The sequence below is a fragment of the Colletotrichum godetiae genome (genome assembly GCF_030913485.1).
Source record: "Colletotrichum godetiae strain CBS 193.32 chromosome Unknown BDP55scaffold_1, whole genome shotgun sequence".
In the NCBI taxonomy this organism is placed as follows: Eukaryota; Fungi; Ascomycota; class Sordariomycetes; order Glomerellales; family Glomerellaceae; genus Colletotrichum; species Colletotrichum godetiae.
Window position 1 is genome coordinate 1,843,361 of NW_026851249.1, and position 12,048 is coordinate 1,855,408.

The 12,048-nt window shown below is 52.7% G+C and overlaps 3 protein-coding genes across 3 annotated transcripts; 1 reads left to right on the plus strand and 2 right to left on the minus strand.

The window, feature by feature from the left end:
* Nucleotides 1-475: 475 nt before the first annotated feature.
* Nucleotides 476-1,871, plus strand: BDP55DRAFT_641345 (vacuolar ATPase proteolipid subunit C). Its single transcript, XM_060573392.1, has 6 exons — nt 476-790; nt 897-927; nt 1,000-1,082; nt 1,139-1,254; nt 1,313-1,483; nt 1,537-1,871. Exons 1-6 carry the CDS (start codon nt 740-742, stop codon nt 1,577-1,579), a joined length of 495 nt encoding a protein of 164 aa, XP_060437124.1. The 5' UTR covers nt 476-739; the 3' UTR covers nt 1,580-1,871.
* A 2,069-nt stretch (nt 1,872-3,940) lies between these two features.
* Nucleotides 3,941-5,470, minus strand: BDP55DRAFT_18510 (uncharacterized protein). The gene is made up of 3 exons (XM_060565847.1): nt 4,928-5,470; nt 4,231-4,761; nt 3,941-4,156 (listed from the first exon to the last, which is right to left on the minus strand). The coding sequence occupies exons 1-3, from the start codon at nt 5,034-5,036 to the stop codon at nt 4,044-4,046; spliced, it is 753 nt and encodes a 250-aa protein (XP_060437125.1). The 5' UTR covers nt 5,037-5,470; the 3' UTR covers nt 3,941-4,043.
* Nucleotides 5,471-9,828: 4,358 nt separating this feature from the next.
* BDP55DRAFT_641361 (major facilitator superfamily transporter) lies at nt 9,829-12,046 on the minus strand. The gene is made up of 5 exons (XM_060573393.1): nt 10,693-12,046; nt 10,583-10,641; nt 10,282-10,529; nt 9,913-10,210; nt 9,829-9,851 (listed from the first exon to the last, which is right to left on the minus strand). The coding sequence occupies exons 1-5, from the start codon at nt 11,749-11,751 to the stop codon at nt 9,839-9,841; spliced, it is 1,677 nt and encodes a 558-aa protein (XP_060437126.1). The 5' UTR covers nt 11,752-12,046; the 3' UTR covers nt 9,829-9,838.
* Between the last annotated feature and the right edge of the window lie 2 nt (nt 12,047-12,048).

Below are 12,048 nucleotides of genomic sequence, written 5' to 3' on the forward strand. Positions count from 1 at the left end.
GCCAGTAACGAGGCCCCCGGTTTGTCTGTTGTTTGCAATGCGCCCGTGTTTCGAGGTCAGCTTGACTTTCGCGGTCGGGATTCGGGATGGCTTCGAATTGACAGCGTCCCTCGAAAGCTCTGCGCCCTTCTTTGTCCAACCGGAATAGTTACTTCACCGGGAGTGCTAGATAGACGCGACAAAAGGTTGATTGTATTCATCGCGCCAAGGCACGTCCCGCCCCTCCTTGTTGGCTACGAGTGAAGAACGCAAAATGCGCCAAACATGAGATAGAGCTGTGACCTGCAGTCGAAGGGGGTGGAAGTGAAAGTTGGCAAAAAAGCCCAGGGATTCCACTGCTCGGATGATGCGCCGCGATAAGGCTATGCATCGATAAGAGAATCCAGACCCCCGTCAGACACGGGCCACCTTCAGAACGCAGCTGCAGCCGCTGCGCCGCACTCGAGCACCTTCTCCACTTCCTGTCAGCCCAGCCACAAGCTCCTCGTATCCAGATACAACACCAGCCACAAGGCCGTTGAAATGAGGCTGGTGAGTCGGGCCGGCATGGTGCCGTGTCACGGGTTTCTCAGCCTGTCCACAGTGCAGTCCTGATTGGGCCTCGTCACCGTCACCAAGCTCCAAGGTCCTGTATCCAGGAAGCCAACATCGCGGGATCCTCGACACGCATATCCCTCCCCCCTCTGTCGGCCATCAACACGTATCCCCCACATCGAGTCCGACCACGATTTTGCCCACCATGGCCGAAGACTCTGTCCTCGCCCCCAAGTTCGCGCCGTTCATCGGAATGGTAAGCTCTCGCCCTCCGACGCCCTGCTTGCTGCCACTCGAGCAAGCAAGCTACGGATAGCTATGATATCTACTTGCGAGCTTGTGCTGACATGTTTCCAATCTAGGCCGGCATTGCGGCTGCCATGATCTTCGGATGTACGTTCGCCTTCTAAACCTGGTCATCCTTCACCCCGACGCGACAACTATACTAAACAAACTCTCCTATAGGCATCGGCGCCGCATACGGTACCGCGAAATCAGGAATCGGTATCGCTGGTGTCGGAACTTTCAGGCCCGATCTCATCATGAAGGCATGCCATCCGAATGTTAGACCCCGGTCGAAGAGTGCCTGCTAATACTGTCGCAGTGTCTGATTCCTGTCGTCATGTCCGGTATCATTGCTGTCTACTCTTTGGTTATTTCGGTCCTCATCGCCCAAGATTTGGTGCCTCCCGGTGCTGGAAGCAACTACAGTTTGTTCAAGTTAGTCACGACTTCCCACAAATCAAACGACAAGATCATTACGCTGACATGGTAATAGCGGCTTCATGCATCTTGCCTGCGGTCTGTCCGTTGGCTTCACTGGCCTTGCGGCTGGCTACACAATCGGTATCGTTGGTGACAAGGGCGTGCGCTCATACATGGAGCAATCCCGCATCTTCGTTGGCATGGTCCTGATTCTTATTTTCGGCGAAGTCCTGGGTCTCTACGGGTATGTCACAACGCTATGGACGACCTCAAGTGCATATTTGCTAATCAATACAGTCTCATTGTCGCTCTGATCCTGAACACCAAGTCCAAGGGCTAAGAACCTCCCGATTCTCCGAATAATTCAAACGGCGATAAATAACTACAACTTGACACCACCCTTCAACGAAACAAACTGTACATTAAGCCAGGAAACCGCCGGACGTCAGGTTGAAGAAACATCAAAAGAGAAGGTGTATGGGTGGTTTCTGGTCCAAACCAGCATATGGCACGGCGTTACAGTAGGACCCTCGTGTAGATTTTATGTATGACGGGCTAGAAGAAGGTCTCGGGAGCTGTGAAAGGTATGATAGGCATCCGGGTTCAGTATCTTTGAAATTTTTCGAACGCAACTTAATTTCCATCAACTGTGATAAGTGATATATGTGAGACAGATCAATCTGTGACTGAGCTTTGAGTAGGTGTACGGGACTCGTTGACCTGGCGCTGGTTAAGTAGCAATGTAGCTCGACATTATGATTAGGAGGGAGGGATTTCTATTAGAGCCTCGCCCCAAAGCTCTCCGGAGGGAATCCATGTGCGATATCAATGCTACTTCCCCAGTAGAAAGTTTTGTGTAACACGAGCTCTCAAGATCTAGTAGCAGTGTTGACTATGTATCCCAGTCTGGATTATCAATGACTCTAGACTATCCCGCGGCGAAGTTGGCAAGCTTGATAGCGGCCTCAACGTACGTGGCCTTCAAGTAAAATCTCCAACGAAAGGTTGTGCTTTAATCTCTTGTTCGTAAATTGACGGACCCTCTTAAAATGGCCAAAACTAGCAAAAAGAGTCCAACCCCCCCCCCGGTGCCGAACGGGGGCTACATCTCTGGGTGCACATGCTGGGATTCGAACTCGGAGCCTGTCGTCGAGTTGGCTGTGGGTGTGGTTTGATTGTTGACCTTGAACCGCTCCACCACCCAGCCAGTTTTGGCCTGACCCCCGACCTAGAGGGCGCCCGCTGGCTGGTGACGGGGATGGAGTAGGAGGGGTATATGAACGGTATGAGGCGTCTCTCGTGGTGTATTGTGTTGGGATGGGATGAATATACGGAAGGTACGTACACGTCATTGTGTTTTTGGGAAGGAAGGGCCTAAAGGGTTGCCCGAGTGACTGGGATGTATTTTCCGTGCGATTTGGTGTATTCAGTTGAAACATTCTGGTGTATGGGCCGGACGTAGAAGCTGATGAATCATTGTTCTGACTTGGATCCCGTTTAGTACTGAAAACACTTATGATAAGAACTCGGATCTTGACCTACTTATTGACTAGATTGGGTTGAACTGCCTTATTCATGCGATACTTCAGAGTATATGGGTGCCGTCTGAGTGATATGCTTGGATGTATCCTTGTAAGCCCAGGCCAGTCGGAAGAACTTGCTCGTATCCCACTCACCAGACTTGCAGGATCTCGTTATATTGGTAGGTTTGGAAGAACTACTTTCTTCCATACGGCATACTGCACTTGTGAGGATGATGGATAACAAGGAAGTAATCTGAGAATGAACACTTTGGGGTCACCGCACTCTATTGTCCCTCTACTTCCTGACTTTAGTCGAGTTGAGCCACCTAATCGACTTTAAGGGATTCACTAGTCCGATGATATGGCAGCCTTCTTAGCCTGAGCTGGTTGCTGGGCAGGTGACGTGAAGGAGCAAACCAGAAATGCAGGCATGGCTAGCGAACTAGCCAAGTACAGGGTGAGGTTGAAAGTTGGCACACAAGAGGCTCGATCCTGAGACGAAGGAAGAAAGGAAGAAAGGAGCGACTGTTATAGGTCACACGTCGATCTTCCTACAAAGCCATTTCAAGCTAACGCATTGAAACCAGTTGTTTTCTCGCAAGCACATTAATCACTCCTGAGTAAGTGAACCATCTAGTACTCATGAAGCCTCCACATTTCTCATTAGAGGATGATAGAGCTGATTTGTCAAACTACGATGAGAAGGGCAAGACCAGAAGGCTACCATCACCTGATCCCAAATGCCGAGATACAAATCATCAAACAAGATTACCAAGTCACTCATGGCACAGTTCCAGGAATGGATGAAATATCTTCTTCAATTTGGTTTCACATACCCTTAACCCCAGGACTTTAGGCCCTATTTCCCTATTGCTGATTCACAGAAGCGTAATCAAGCTCGAAATCGTGTCTTCGGCCTTACCGAGTCCGTTCTCGCAATGCACCTGAAATCTAGATTCGAAATCTAGAATCCATGTCAAAAGTGTTGAAAAATTCCCCCAGAAATCCTCAAATGACACCGAGGGGAAGACAAAAGTGTCCTGACAGCAAAGAAAAGGCTCAAATGCCATGTCCATAACCCATAAACAAGAAGATCAGAGTGGAAGAATCATCTCCTTTCTAGGAGGAATCATCGGCTTCCAATGCTCTATGCAGAGACGCCGATGGATGAATGATAAAAGAAAACAAAAAAACGATTGACTCCTTTTCCTAATGCATGACGAGCCGTTCGTTTTCAAGTCATGTCACATGCGCATCAATATCATGGTCGCGTCAAGCGATCTACCACAGACGTCCCGCAAGGCGACGGGTCAGCTTCTTGCGCTGGGTTGGTGGGGGTTGGCGCAGATTTCTCCAGCCGCTGCGATCGCGGTCTTCCCAAGTCTGCATTTGTGCTGTAGTCATAGAAATTAGCCTACCATACTTTTGCTCGGCTTGAGCTTGAAGGTGGGCGAAGATCAAGACTTACCGAGAAAGCGGTTCCAACGGCGATCCTCGTCCCAGAGAATATCCTCGCCAGACTCGCGCGCAAGTCTCTCTCGGCGAGCACTCGCAGCGGCCTCCTCGCCGACCAAGTAAGGATCCTCGAGCGGCCGGAAATCGCGAGCTCTTTGGGCCGCCTCCTCCTCGGCCATTCGCTCAGACATAAAGCGACGCAGGTGGGCAACGGGATCGGCACCTTGGTTCATGCGTCTTCGGGCGACGTTGTTCAGTGTCGGATTTGTGTGCACTGTTGACCACGTTGGGATGCGAAACTGATCGAGTCGCGGGGCGCTGGCCGCCACCGGGGGGATCGGGGGCAGACCGGTGGTTCGGTGGGGCTGAGGCGTCGAGTTCCCGGAGCGGCTCGGGGCCGGGACGGCAGGCAGCAGGGACGTTGGGTGTTGAGTGGAGCCGGTGGCCGTGCGGTTCACATTGTTGTTGTTGTTGGCGGGCGGGGAGTAGGGAGGAATAGGCTCGGGGTGCGGAGCGATCGAGTGGTACGAGGGCGCGTCTGAGACTGTTGTTTGGTATTAGCTTGACCGTTCCCATTCTGAGGTATGTTGCGGCATGTCTTTGTCGGTGAAGCTCAGGCGTATCAGGCGCCAGAACGACCCCCTGTGCGGAAGCCACGAAGCTATCCCGACGTCCCACGCAACACGCGCTCGTGACAAGATATGACTTACAATAAGACGGTGCGGCTGAGCGGATCGAGGCCGTTTCAAAGTCATCGTGGCTCAGCGCATCATGGTGCGAAGAAAAGAAGCGCGGGTGTTCGGCTACAGCAGCGGCCATATTGGAAAAAAGGTCCTCGGTGGAATAGTGCGTAAAGCGGTAGGCAAAACTTCCAAAGTTCAGGAGTAACCGGTCGAGGGTAAAGTGCGGAGAGTAGAAGGATAAATGTTGACCATCTGGTTGCGGAGGGGGATCCGGCCTTACAAAATAACTGCGCAAGCGCAGCTCGAGGATCAACGTAGCAGGTAGATCAAGCGAAGATCCCTAGACAGGGTTATGTTGCTGTGCGACTCTGACTTGCGCAGAGGAAGATAGTAAGAATCCTGAGCAGGTTGGGAAACGAGCGTGTAGGATGTGTATGACGGCTTCCGAGACCCAAGTTCTAAGACAAGTAGGTCAGGGGAGAGGAATAATAAGTCGGTCACGCTCGAAGCGAGAGAGACAAGGTGGACGCTGCCCACGGATAAAGCAGCCCAGCGATGGCTGCAGTCCAGTCCGAGCCGGCGGGAACTGGGATGCCTCTGCCCGAAAGGTGGGTGCCCTTGGTGCGTGGTGTGCGTGATGGAGGGGTGGGTGTGTGGAAGGTTGGAGCTTGGCGCAGCGGTAGCGTAATTGTGAGCCTCTCGTGCGAATGTATCTTTGTGTAGACTGTATTCGTAGGGGCCTCAAGGGTCGAGAACTACTACCTGGTGCTTCCAGGTTGAACGAAGTAGGTGGTGCAGGACACGTGAGTAAGGGACTAGAACGATAACAGAAGCCCAGCCGGAAGCAGGGGACAAGATGGCTTCTTTACTGTGCAGCGTGTGGTGTCGAGGACAGGCAAGGGAAGGCAGGACGATGCAGGTCAGATGTATCGTTTTCCTCTTTGAGATGCAGAGGGAGGGGTGAGGGGTCGAGGCAACAGAAGGGGGACGAGCAGATGAGGATGGATGGCATGCAGGTTGGGCGTGGATGGTCCCCTTATACTAGATCAGGATAGGGAGGTACAACCCAAATTGAAGAGAAAAAAGACCTGGCCCAGTGCTTTCTCACCTAGATTAGTTGATAGACGAAGACGATGGAGACTCTCTCACACCGCGGAGGGGCTGAGGATAAGCAACGAGCAGGGCAGAAGAACGGAGAAGACTGGAAACAGCAACGACATCAGCCATGGCCTGAACGAGCTGGAGAGGCCGGAGGAGAAGTGGCCTCCGAGGCGTCGTGTTCCTGGCGCAAACGTGCCGTCGCCGAGCATTGGCTGACGACGATGGGGCATCTGTCAGTTTAGCCAGGAAAGCATCCCGTTTGGGACTCTGGGGGCGTGGACAGAGTGGAGGAATAAATGGATATCAATCGGCGTATTTGGGGGGCCATGGCTAGGAATAGGATTCCGATATGGTTCAGGCTGGCACAAGCTGGGCCAAAGTGGGAGGGAACGACAGGTACGGTGCATAAGCCATCGTAAGTACAACGCCTCCGGCCTGTCACTGAAGGAAAAGACCGACTTTCTGGGATGGCGAAGGGAGGAAACCGGCAAAGAAGCCGTAGAAATGGGGCATTGCCCCAAGGTCTAAGTGGAGGCAAATGCTGGAGATGATAGACGAATGCCCGCTTCAGGAGACTTGAAGGATAAAAAGTCTAGAGAGAGGGAATTATTTCCAAGTGGAAACAAGACGAACACGAGAGGAAACAAGATTCATTGTGCGTTCAGACAAGTACCGACTAACAGGATTGAATATCCCCGGCCTGCCACGGTGATATGGAGTGAATAGAGTTGAGAAGTGAGAAGGCGTCAGTAAGCGCGGGGTTACTGACAGAAGGTCCACTTGAACCTTCCACTTCCATGTTCGTCTGGTTGTTTGACTGCGGGTGGCATGGGGCCGGTTTACATTCTGGCGGAAGCAAGCACAGCCCAGTCCAGTCCAGGTCCAGCCCAGCGCCGTCTTTCCCGTCCTCCCAAAGCCTCAAAGCCCGTGGGAAAGTGCCCTAGTCTCCACCGGTTGCCGACGTCCTCCGAGACCGCCGAGAGGGGTAGCTTCTCGCTACGTTCTGGTTGGTTAGGTATTGCCGTCGTTGTGTTCTGCCGTGAGTTGCTGTCTTTCTTGGTGGATAGGTTGATTCTTGCTTTACGCACGGTTGCGTTGGCTGGCTATGGCCCGTGGGAATAAGACGATGGAAGCGTACCACCATGAGACCCCCCGGCTACTTGATTACGGATGTTTTGTTTCCTTCTTCGCGTTGCGGTTCCTCCCAGCCAGTCGATGGATTGCGAGGTGCTTTTGGAAGTCTTGGCGGGGAAACACCGGTCTGCGGAGAGACTCCAGTTTTGTGGAGACAGTCGACGTGCCTTCCATTTGTATTCCAGAGTACTCGGAACGTACTCTGTTGTCTCTATCGAAGAAGTAGCGATAGTTGGTGGTTGCAACTTTGGGTTAATCCACCACGCCAGCCATCTGGGAACAGGACAGGGATCGCGCAACGAGACCACGGCGACTTCTTGACCTCAACACAATGAAGGGAACATCTTGAATGGAAGACAAACAGAACCACTCACAGCTAACAGCAAGGCAGTGACAGCTTCTGGCCAAGACAGAGCGGGAAGAGGCCGAATATGGCACTCTCTACATGGTAATTAAAATCATGCTTCAGGAACCAAACCTTGCCATCCCGCGATCCCACCTTGACAGCATTCGAGTATGTGATGAGACAACGGTAGAATGAGGTGCTCTACCTACACCGTACGTAGGAATCAGTTTGCCCAGCCTTCGGGACGACACGGATCCCCGCCGCTACCCCACCAAGGCGCCAACTTGAGCCAAATCCCCGATCTGAAAGGGCACAAGAAAGAAAGCCATCCACACATTCCGCTATCCAGAGACGGACAACAGGATCCCTCGGCCCCCAACGACCAACATCACTATGTCTCTCCAGCCCCGAATATGGTTAGGTTACGCAAACCAACCCGTATTAACGGCCCAGAACATACCTACAGACGGGATCCAGGTGTGGGAGGTTGCGAGACAATCAAAACCTCAACATGTTGCTAACTGGGGCTACGTGTAGCCCGCCAACCCACTATGACGACCAGACCTCACCCGGCAGCCCTACAGCAGTCATCCAAAACCTGCTCGCTTGCTCAAGTTGCTACCGCCTACGAATACTCTGTACTCCTCTGTACACCCGCTTTGTTCACTGGCCGTTTTCCTCACTTCTCATCTCGGTCCTGCCTTACGGAAATAACGCCCTCTGTTGCCGTCTCGACCCGTTCAACGACTGCACGCCATCTGCTTCGACTTGGCCCCGACGACTGTGGAACTATATGATGCTGTCGCGCAGGACCAAGTGGGCATTTCGCGGGGGGCATCAGAAGATTGGGGCTTCCTGAAGGCGACCTTGACGACCACGGAGTCCTCTCAAACGCCGCAACTTGACAAACTAATGTTCTACAGAAGACATGTGAAGCTGTACCCGTACCGTGGAGTCCAAACCAGTCGACAAGTAAAAGTCTGGGCGCTCCACCACCGCAGCCACACCTGCACGGTACTGGTAAGTGTTTCACTTGATGGTACATCAACAACACCGCCAGATGCAACCCAATCCAGATTTCTTGGAGATAGTGGCTTGAACACGGGCCTGGATGTGTGGCACACGAGCACACGACACAAGACCACTCTCACGCGACCACTTTGATCCTTATCAGAATCCCTTTGCAGATAGAGGCAGAGAGAAAGGATCTGGAGCCGCCCGGCATGGTAGCATGGGCATGCACCTACGGAGGGTGTTCTCCAACTGATCGCCATTTCCCTCTGAATGCCGCAAGAGGGTGTGTGATGTGAACGGCAATGGGTTTACCTCTGCCTTAAGGGCCTAAGATGGGGAATCGAGACCGCCAGATCGACGTTGCCGCTGCGCAAGCTGCCAAGGACGAAAACCCGCCAGGGTTATCGAACTCTGATGTTTGTGGGAGGGTGTCGCATTAGCACCGCATTTCAACTACTTCGACCTTCCAATTTCATTCCCAAATCCAAAATTGAGCGGATTTGCGCGGCTCGCGAAATGATCATCAAAAATAAACGTGCTATCAAACTGCAGAAATTCCTACAGAATCTCCAAGTTTGCGGATGATACCAGAACGAGACCAGTCCACGATAATGTGAGTATGCCGTCAAGAATCCCCAGCCTCAACAGAAGTAAAGGAAGTCGGCACGGGATCGACCCCGGATCCTCTAAGTTCCCATAGAATCGCGGGACCTTTGATATGAACCTGACACTCCTGAGCCTCTGAGGGTTCTTTTACCCAAGCCTTTTCGAAAACCACCTTCCCATCCGTCAACGTAATATGACATCGTTGGGAGAGGAGTGATTGAAGTCGCGGATTGAGTGCTTGGCTCGGCCCCCAGCCAAGCCGTGGACCACGTACCGTTGATCTTGGCTCTTTGGAACAACTCATCATTTGCCAAGTGCTAGTCAGCAAGCTTAGTTCAAACATCAGTTGAGTTCGATCTTCTGATTACTCCCAGAAACTCAAACCCTTCGACTGGGTCGACATCGGACTAAATGAAAGCATTTGCGTTTGCGGACTGATCGAAGTAATACCATTGCTCGGGTGTTGATTGAAGCAGCAGGTTTCGCAGCTTTTTATTGCACTATTACACGCCTCCCTGATGTCGGTGCACTTCTCCCTGATTGCGAATGATGCCTACCGCATTCTCTTCTCACCTTGCAACCATTGTGTTCAGCGTACTAAAGTGCGAGAGCAATCTAAGCCTTATTTGATATCAGCCTGATGACTGGAGTTGTGTTTGTACAAGTTGCTAATTTGAGCGATACTCTGTCCCAGACGTGCATAGCCGTACTAGACGGCGGCAACGGCGGTGCCCCCCTCAAAACCTAAGTGTAGCCGTTTCCAAGCTGTTCTCGCGCTACTTTAGGTATGTCTAATCGCAGCGTCGTCTAGTCGTCCTTCTTCCCAACCGTACCACCCTTTCGAAGCCCTCCGACCACAATGACGAGCACCGCAACCGTGGCGGCGAAGATAGTCCAGAATGCGGCGCGGTACCCTTCCATGCGCGCCTCCCTTGCATCGTCGTGGACGACAGCCGAGTGCTCCGTCACGGAGGCTGCGATGGCCGCTGTCACGGCAAGGCCCACCGCGTTGCCGATCTGTCCAATCTCGCTGAAGACGCCGCCGGCGAGGGATTGTACGTCTGCTGGGAAGGCGTCGGAGATGATTAGGTTTGAGACGGTGAAGAGGGCTATTGGGTTATTAGACGAGCATCCGGGGGTTTGAAATTTTGCATGGAAAAAGGAGGGAAGGTCGACGTACCATCAGCATTCACTGGCGAGAGGACCATGGCCCAGAATGGCGCAAACCAGTAATTTTCATCGAGGCTGACTGTGGCCATGAGGATTGGCGCCGCGGCTGTTATAACTGCAGATACGGTGCCTAGAGTCTGAACCTTTATCCGCGAGACGAGCCATGCTGCTGCTATGTTGACGAGAGTGCCCATGACGACATGAGGCAGGAATCGAAGGGAGCTTTGCAGTGCGGAGATGCTCTGGACTTTTTGGAAACTGATGAGGGTGTTAACATGAAAGATTCCTCGAGTTCAGCGATCGGCACTTACTACAGCATGACGAAATACTGGATTGCATTGAGAGAAGCCCAGCACAGAAAGATGGACACCTACCGGTATGTCAGAGGTGTCTCGCGTCTACTTTTGGGATTTCCACTCACACAAATCGATGTAAAGGCGGCGTTTCGCCATAGACGATTCGGAATCAACGCCGGACGACCCCTATTAGTCTGAAGGTTCATCCAAACGGGAAACGCGACCAGCAAGGCTACTGCTACAGTTAGGAGGGCAATATTAGTAGGATCAGCAATCTTGGTGTACGAAGAAGTAGTCATCGCCAGCACATAAAGCAGCAAACCTAGCGCGGCGCTCATGATGACTGCTCCTATCCAGTCAATATCCTCCGCCAAGCGGCGCGTCCACTTCTTTTCAGACGGCTGGTGAATCGAGGGCAGAGACCATACAGCCGCGGTCGACAGAGCAAAGTTGATGATGGCCATCATGTAATATGCCCAACGCCAGCCGATGGTATCGGTGAAGATGCCTCCCAAAACCAGACCCAGCGCGTACCCAAGCGGGAACCCAATCCCATTCATCGAAAACGCAACATTCCGCCACCCACCCTTGGGAAACGTCTTTGTAATAAAAGCCATGGCCGTGGGAAGACAAGCCGAGATGGAAACCCCGACGGCGGTGCGGAAGAGAATAATCTGGATCCCCGTCCTGGACAGGCCGACGGCGACGGTGAAGACGACGCAGAGGTAGCTGCCCGTCAGCCACATGAGCTTGGCGCCCACGACGTCGGCGACGGCGCCAAAGATGAGGAGGAGGCAGCCGGCGGCGAGGTTGTAGACGGCGGCGGGCCAGAGGATGAGGCTCTCGTCGAGGCCGACGTCTTGGGCTATGCGCGGGAGGGCGGCGATGAGGATGCCGGAGCCCATTGTGTTTAGGAAGTTTATGCCGGCGAGGGTGATGATTACGGTGATGCTTTTTGCTATGGAGACGTTACGGGATGAGGAGCCTTGAGGGGGTTCTGGTTCTGTCTCTGTTGGGATTCCATCGTTTGGAGGGGATTTGGGCTTTTGCAATGAGGAACTTTGCTTTGATGTGCTTGCTGGGGATTTCAATGGGTGCATCTCCATGGTGGAAGACGGATTGTTTGGAGCACCCCCCTGTATGAGGAGGGCCTCTGGTATTGCTTCCTTGAGGGCGATGTTCATGATGGAAGGCAGAGGTAGTATAGTATATGAGCCTCAGAGTAATGGACAGAGGACTAGTCGATAATCAATTGTATTTGTAGCAAGTCATGAACTGTGTAAGCAGCAAGTTGGGAGGACGACAGCAAGCAACCAAGGCCCCATATGCAGGGGACAGCTTGTTGCATTTGTCATCACATCAATACATGCGCAGGAAATAGAATACCGAGCGAGCCACCCGAAGCCGAACTTGGCGGTAAATGCGCAGGTTGGCGCGCAAAAAGTCGTCGACTATTCCATTCGGCAACGAAGATGGACGGC

Excerpts from the sequence above, each read along its gene's own strand:
- BDP55DRAFT_641345 (XM_060573392.1), top strand. The coding sequence starts at position 740 with ATGGCCGAAGACTCTGTCCTCGCCCCCAAGTTCGCGCCGTTCATCGGA. Across the intron at positions 928-999 it reads GGCTGCCATGATCTTCGGAT|GCATCGGCGCCGCATACGGT; the intron begins GTACGTTCGCCT and ends ACTCTCCTATAG. Across the intron at positions 1,083-1,138 it reads GGCCCGATCTCATCATGAAG|TGTCTGATTCCTGTCGTCAT; the intron begins GCATGCCATCCG and ends ATACTGTCGCAG.
- BDP55DRAFT_641361 (XM_060573393.1), bottom strand. The coding sequence starts at position 11,751 with ATGAACATCGCCCTCAAGGAAGCAATACCAGAGGCCCTCCTCATACAG. Across the intron at positions 10,530-10,582 it reads CAGTATTTCGTCATGCTGTA|TTTCCAAAAAGTCCAGAGCA; the intron begins GTAAGTGCCGAT and ends CACCCTCATCAG. Across the intron at positions 10,211-10,281 it reads CTCGCCAGTGAATGCTGATG|CCCTCTTCACCGTCTCAAAC; the intron begins GTACGTCGACCT and ends ATAACCCAATAG.
- BDP55DRAFT_18510 (XM_060565847.1), bottom strand. The coding sequence starts at position 5,036 with ATGGCCGCTGCTGTAGCCGAACACCCGCGCTTCTTTTCTTCGCACCAT. Across the intron at positions 4,762-4,927 it reads CTCAGCCGCACCGTCTTATT|TCTCAGACGCGCCCTCGTAC; the intron begins GTAAGTCATATC and ends ACCAAACAACAG. Across the intron at positions 4,157-4,230 it reads CCGTTGGAACCGCTTTCTCG|CACAAATGCAGACTTGGGAA; the intron begins GTAAGTCTTGAT and ends CTATGACTACAG.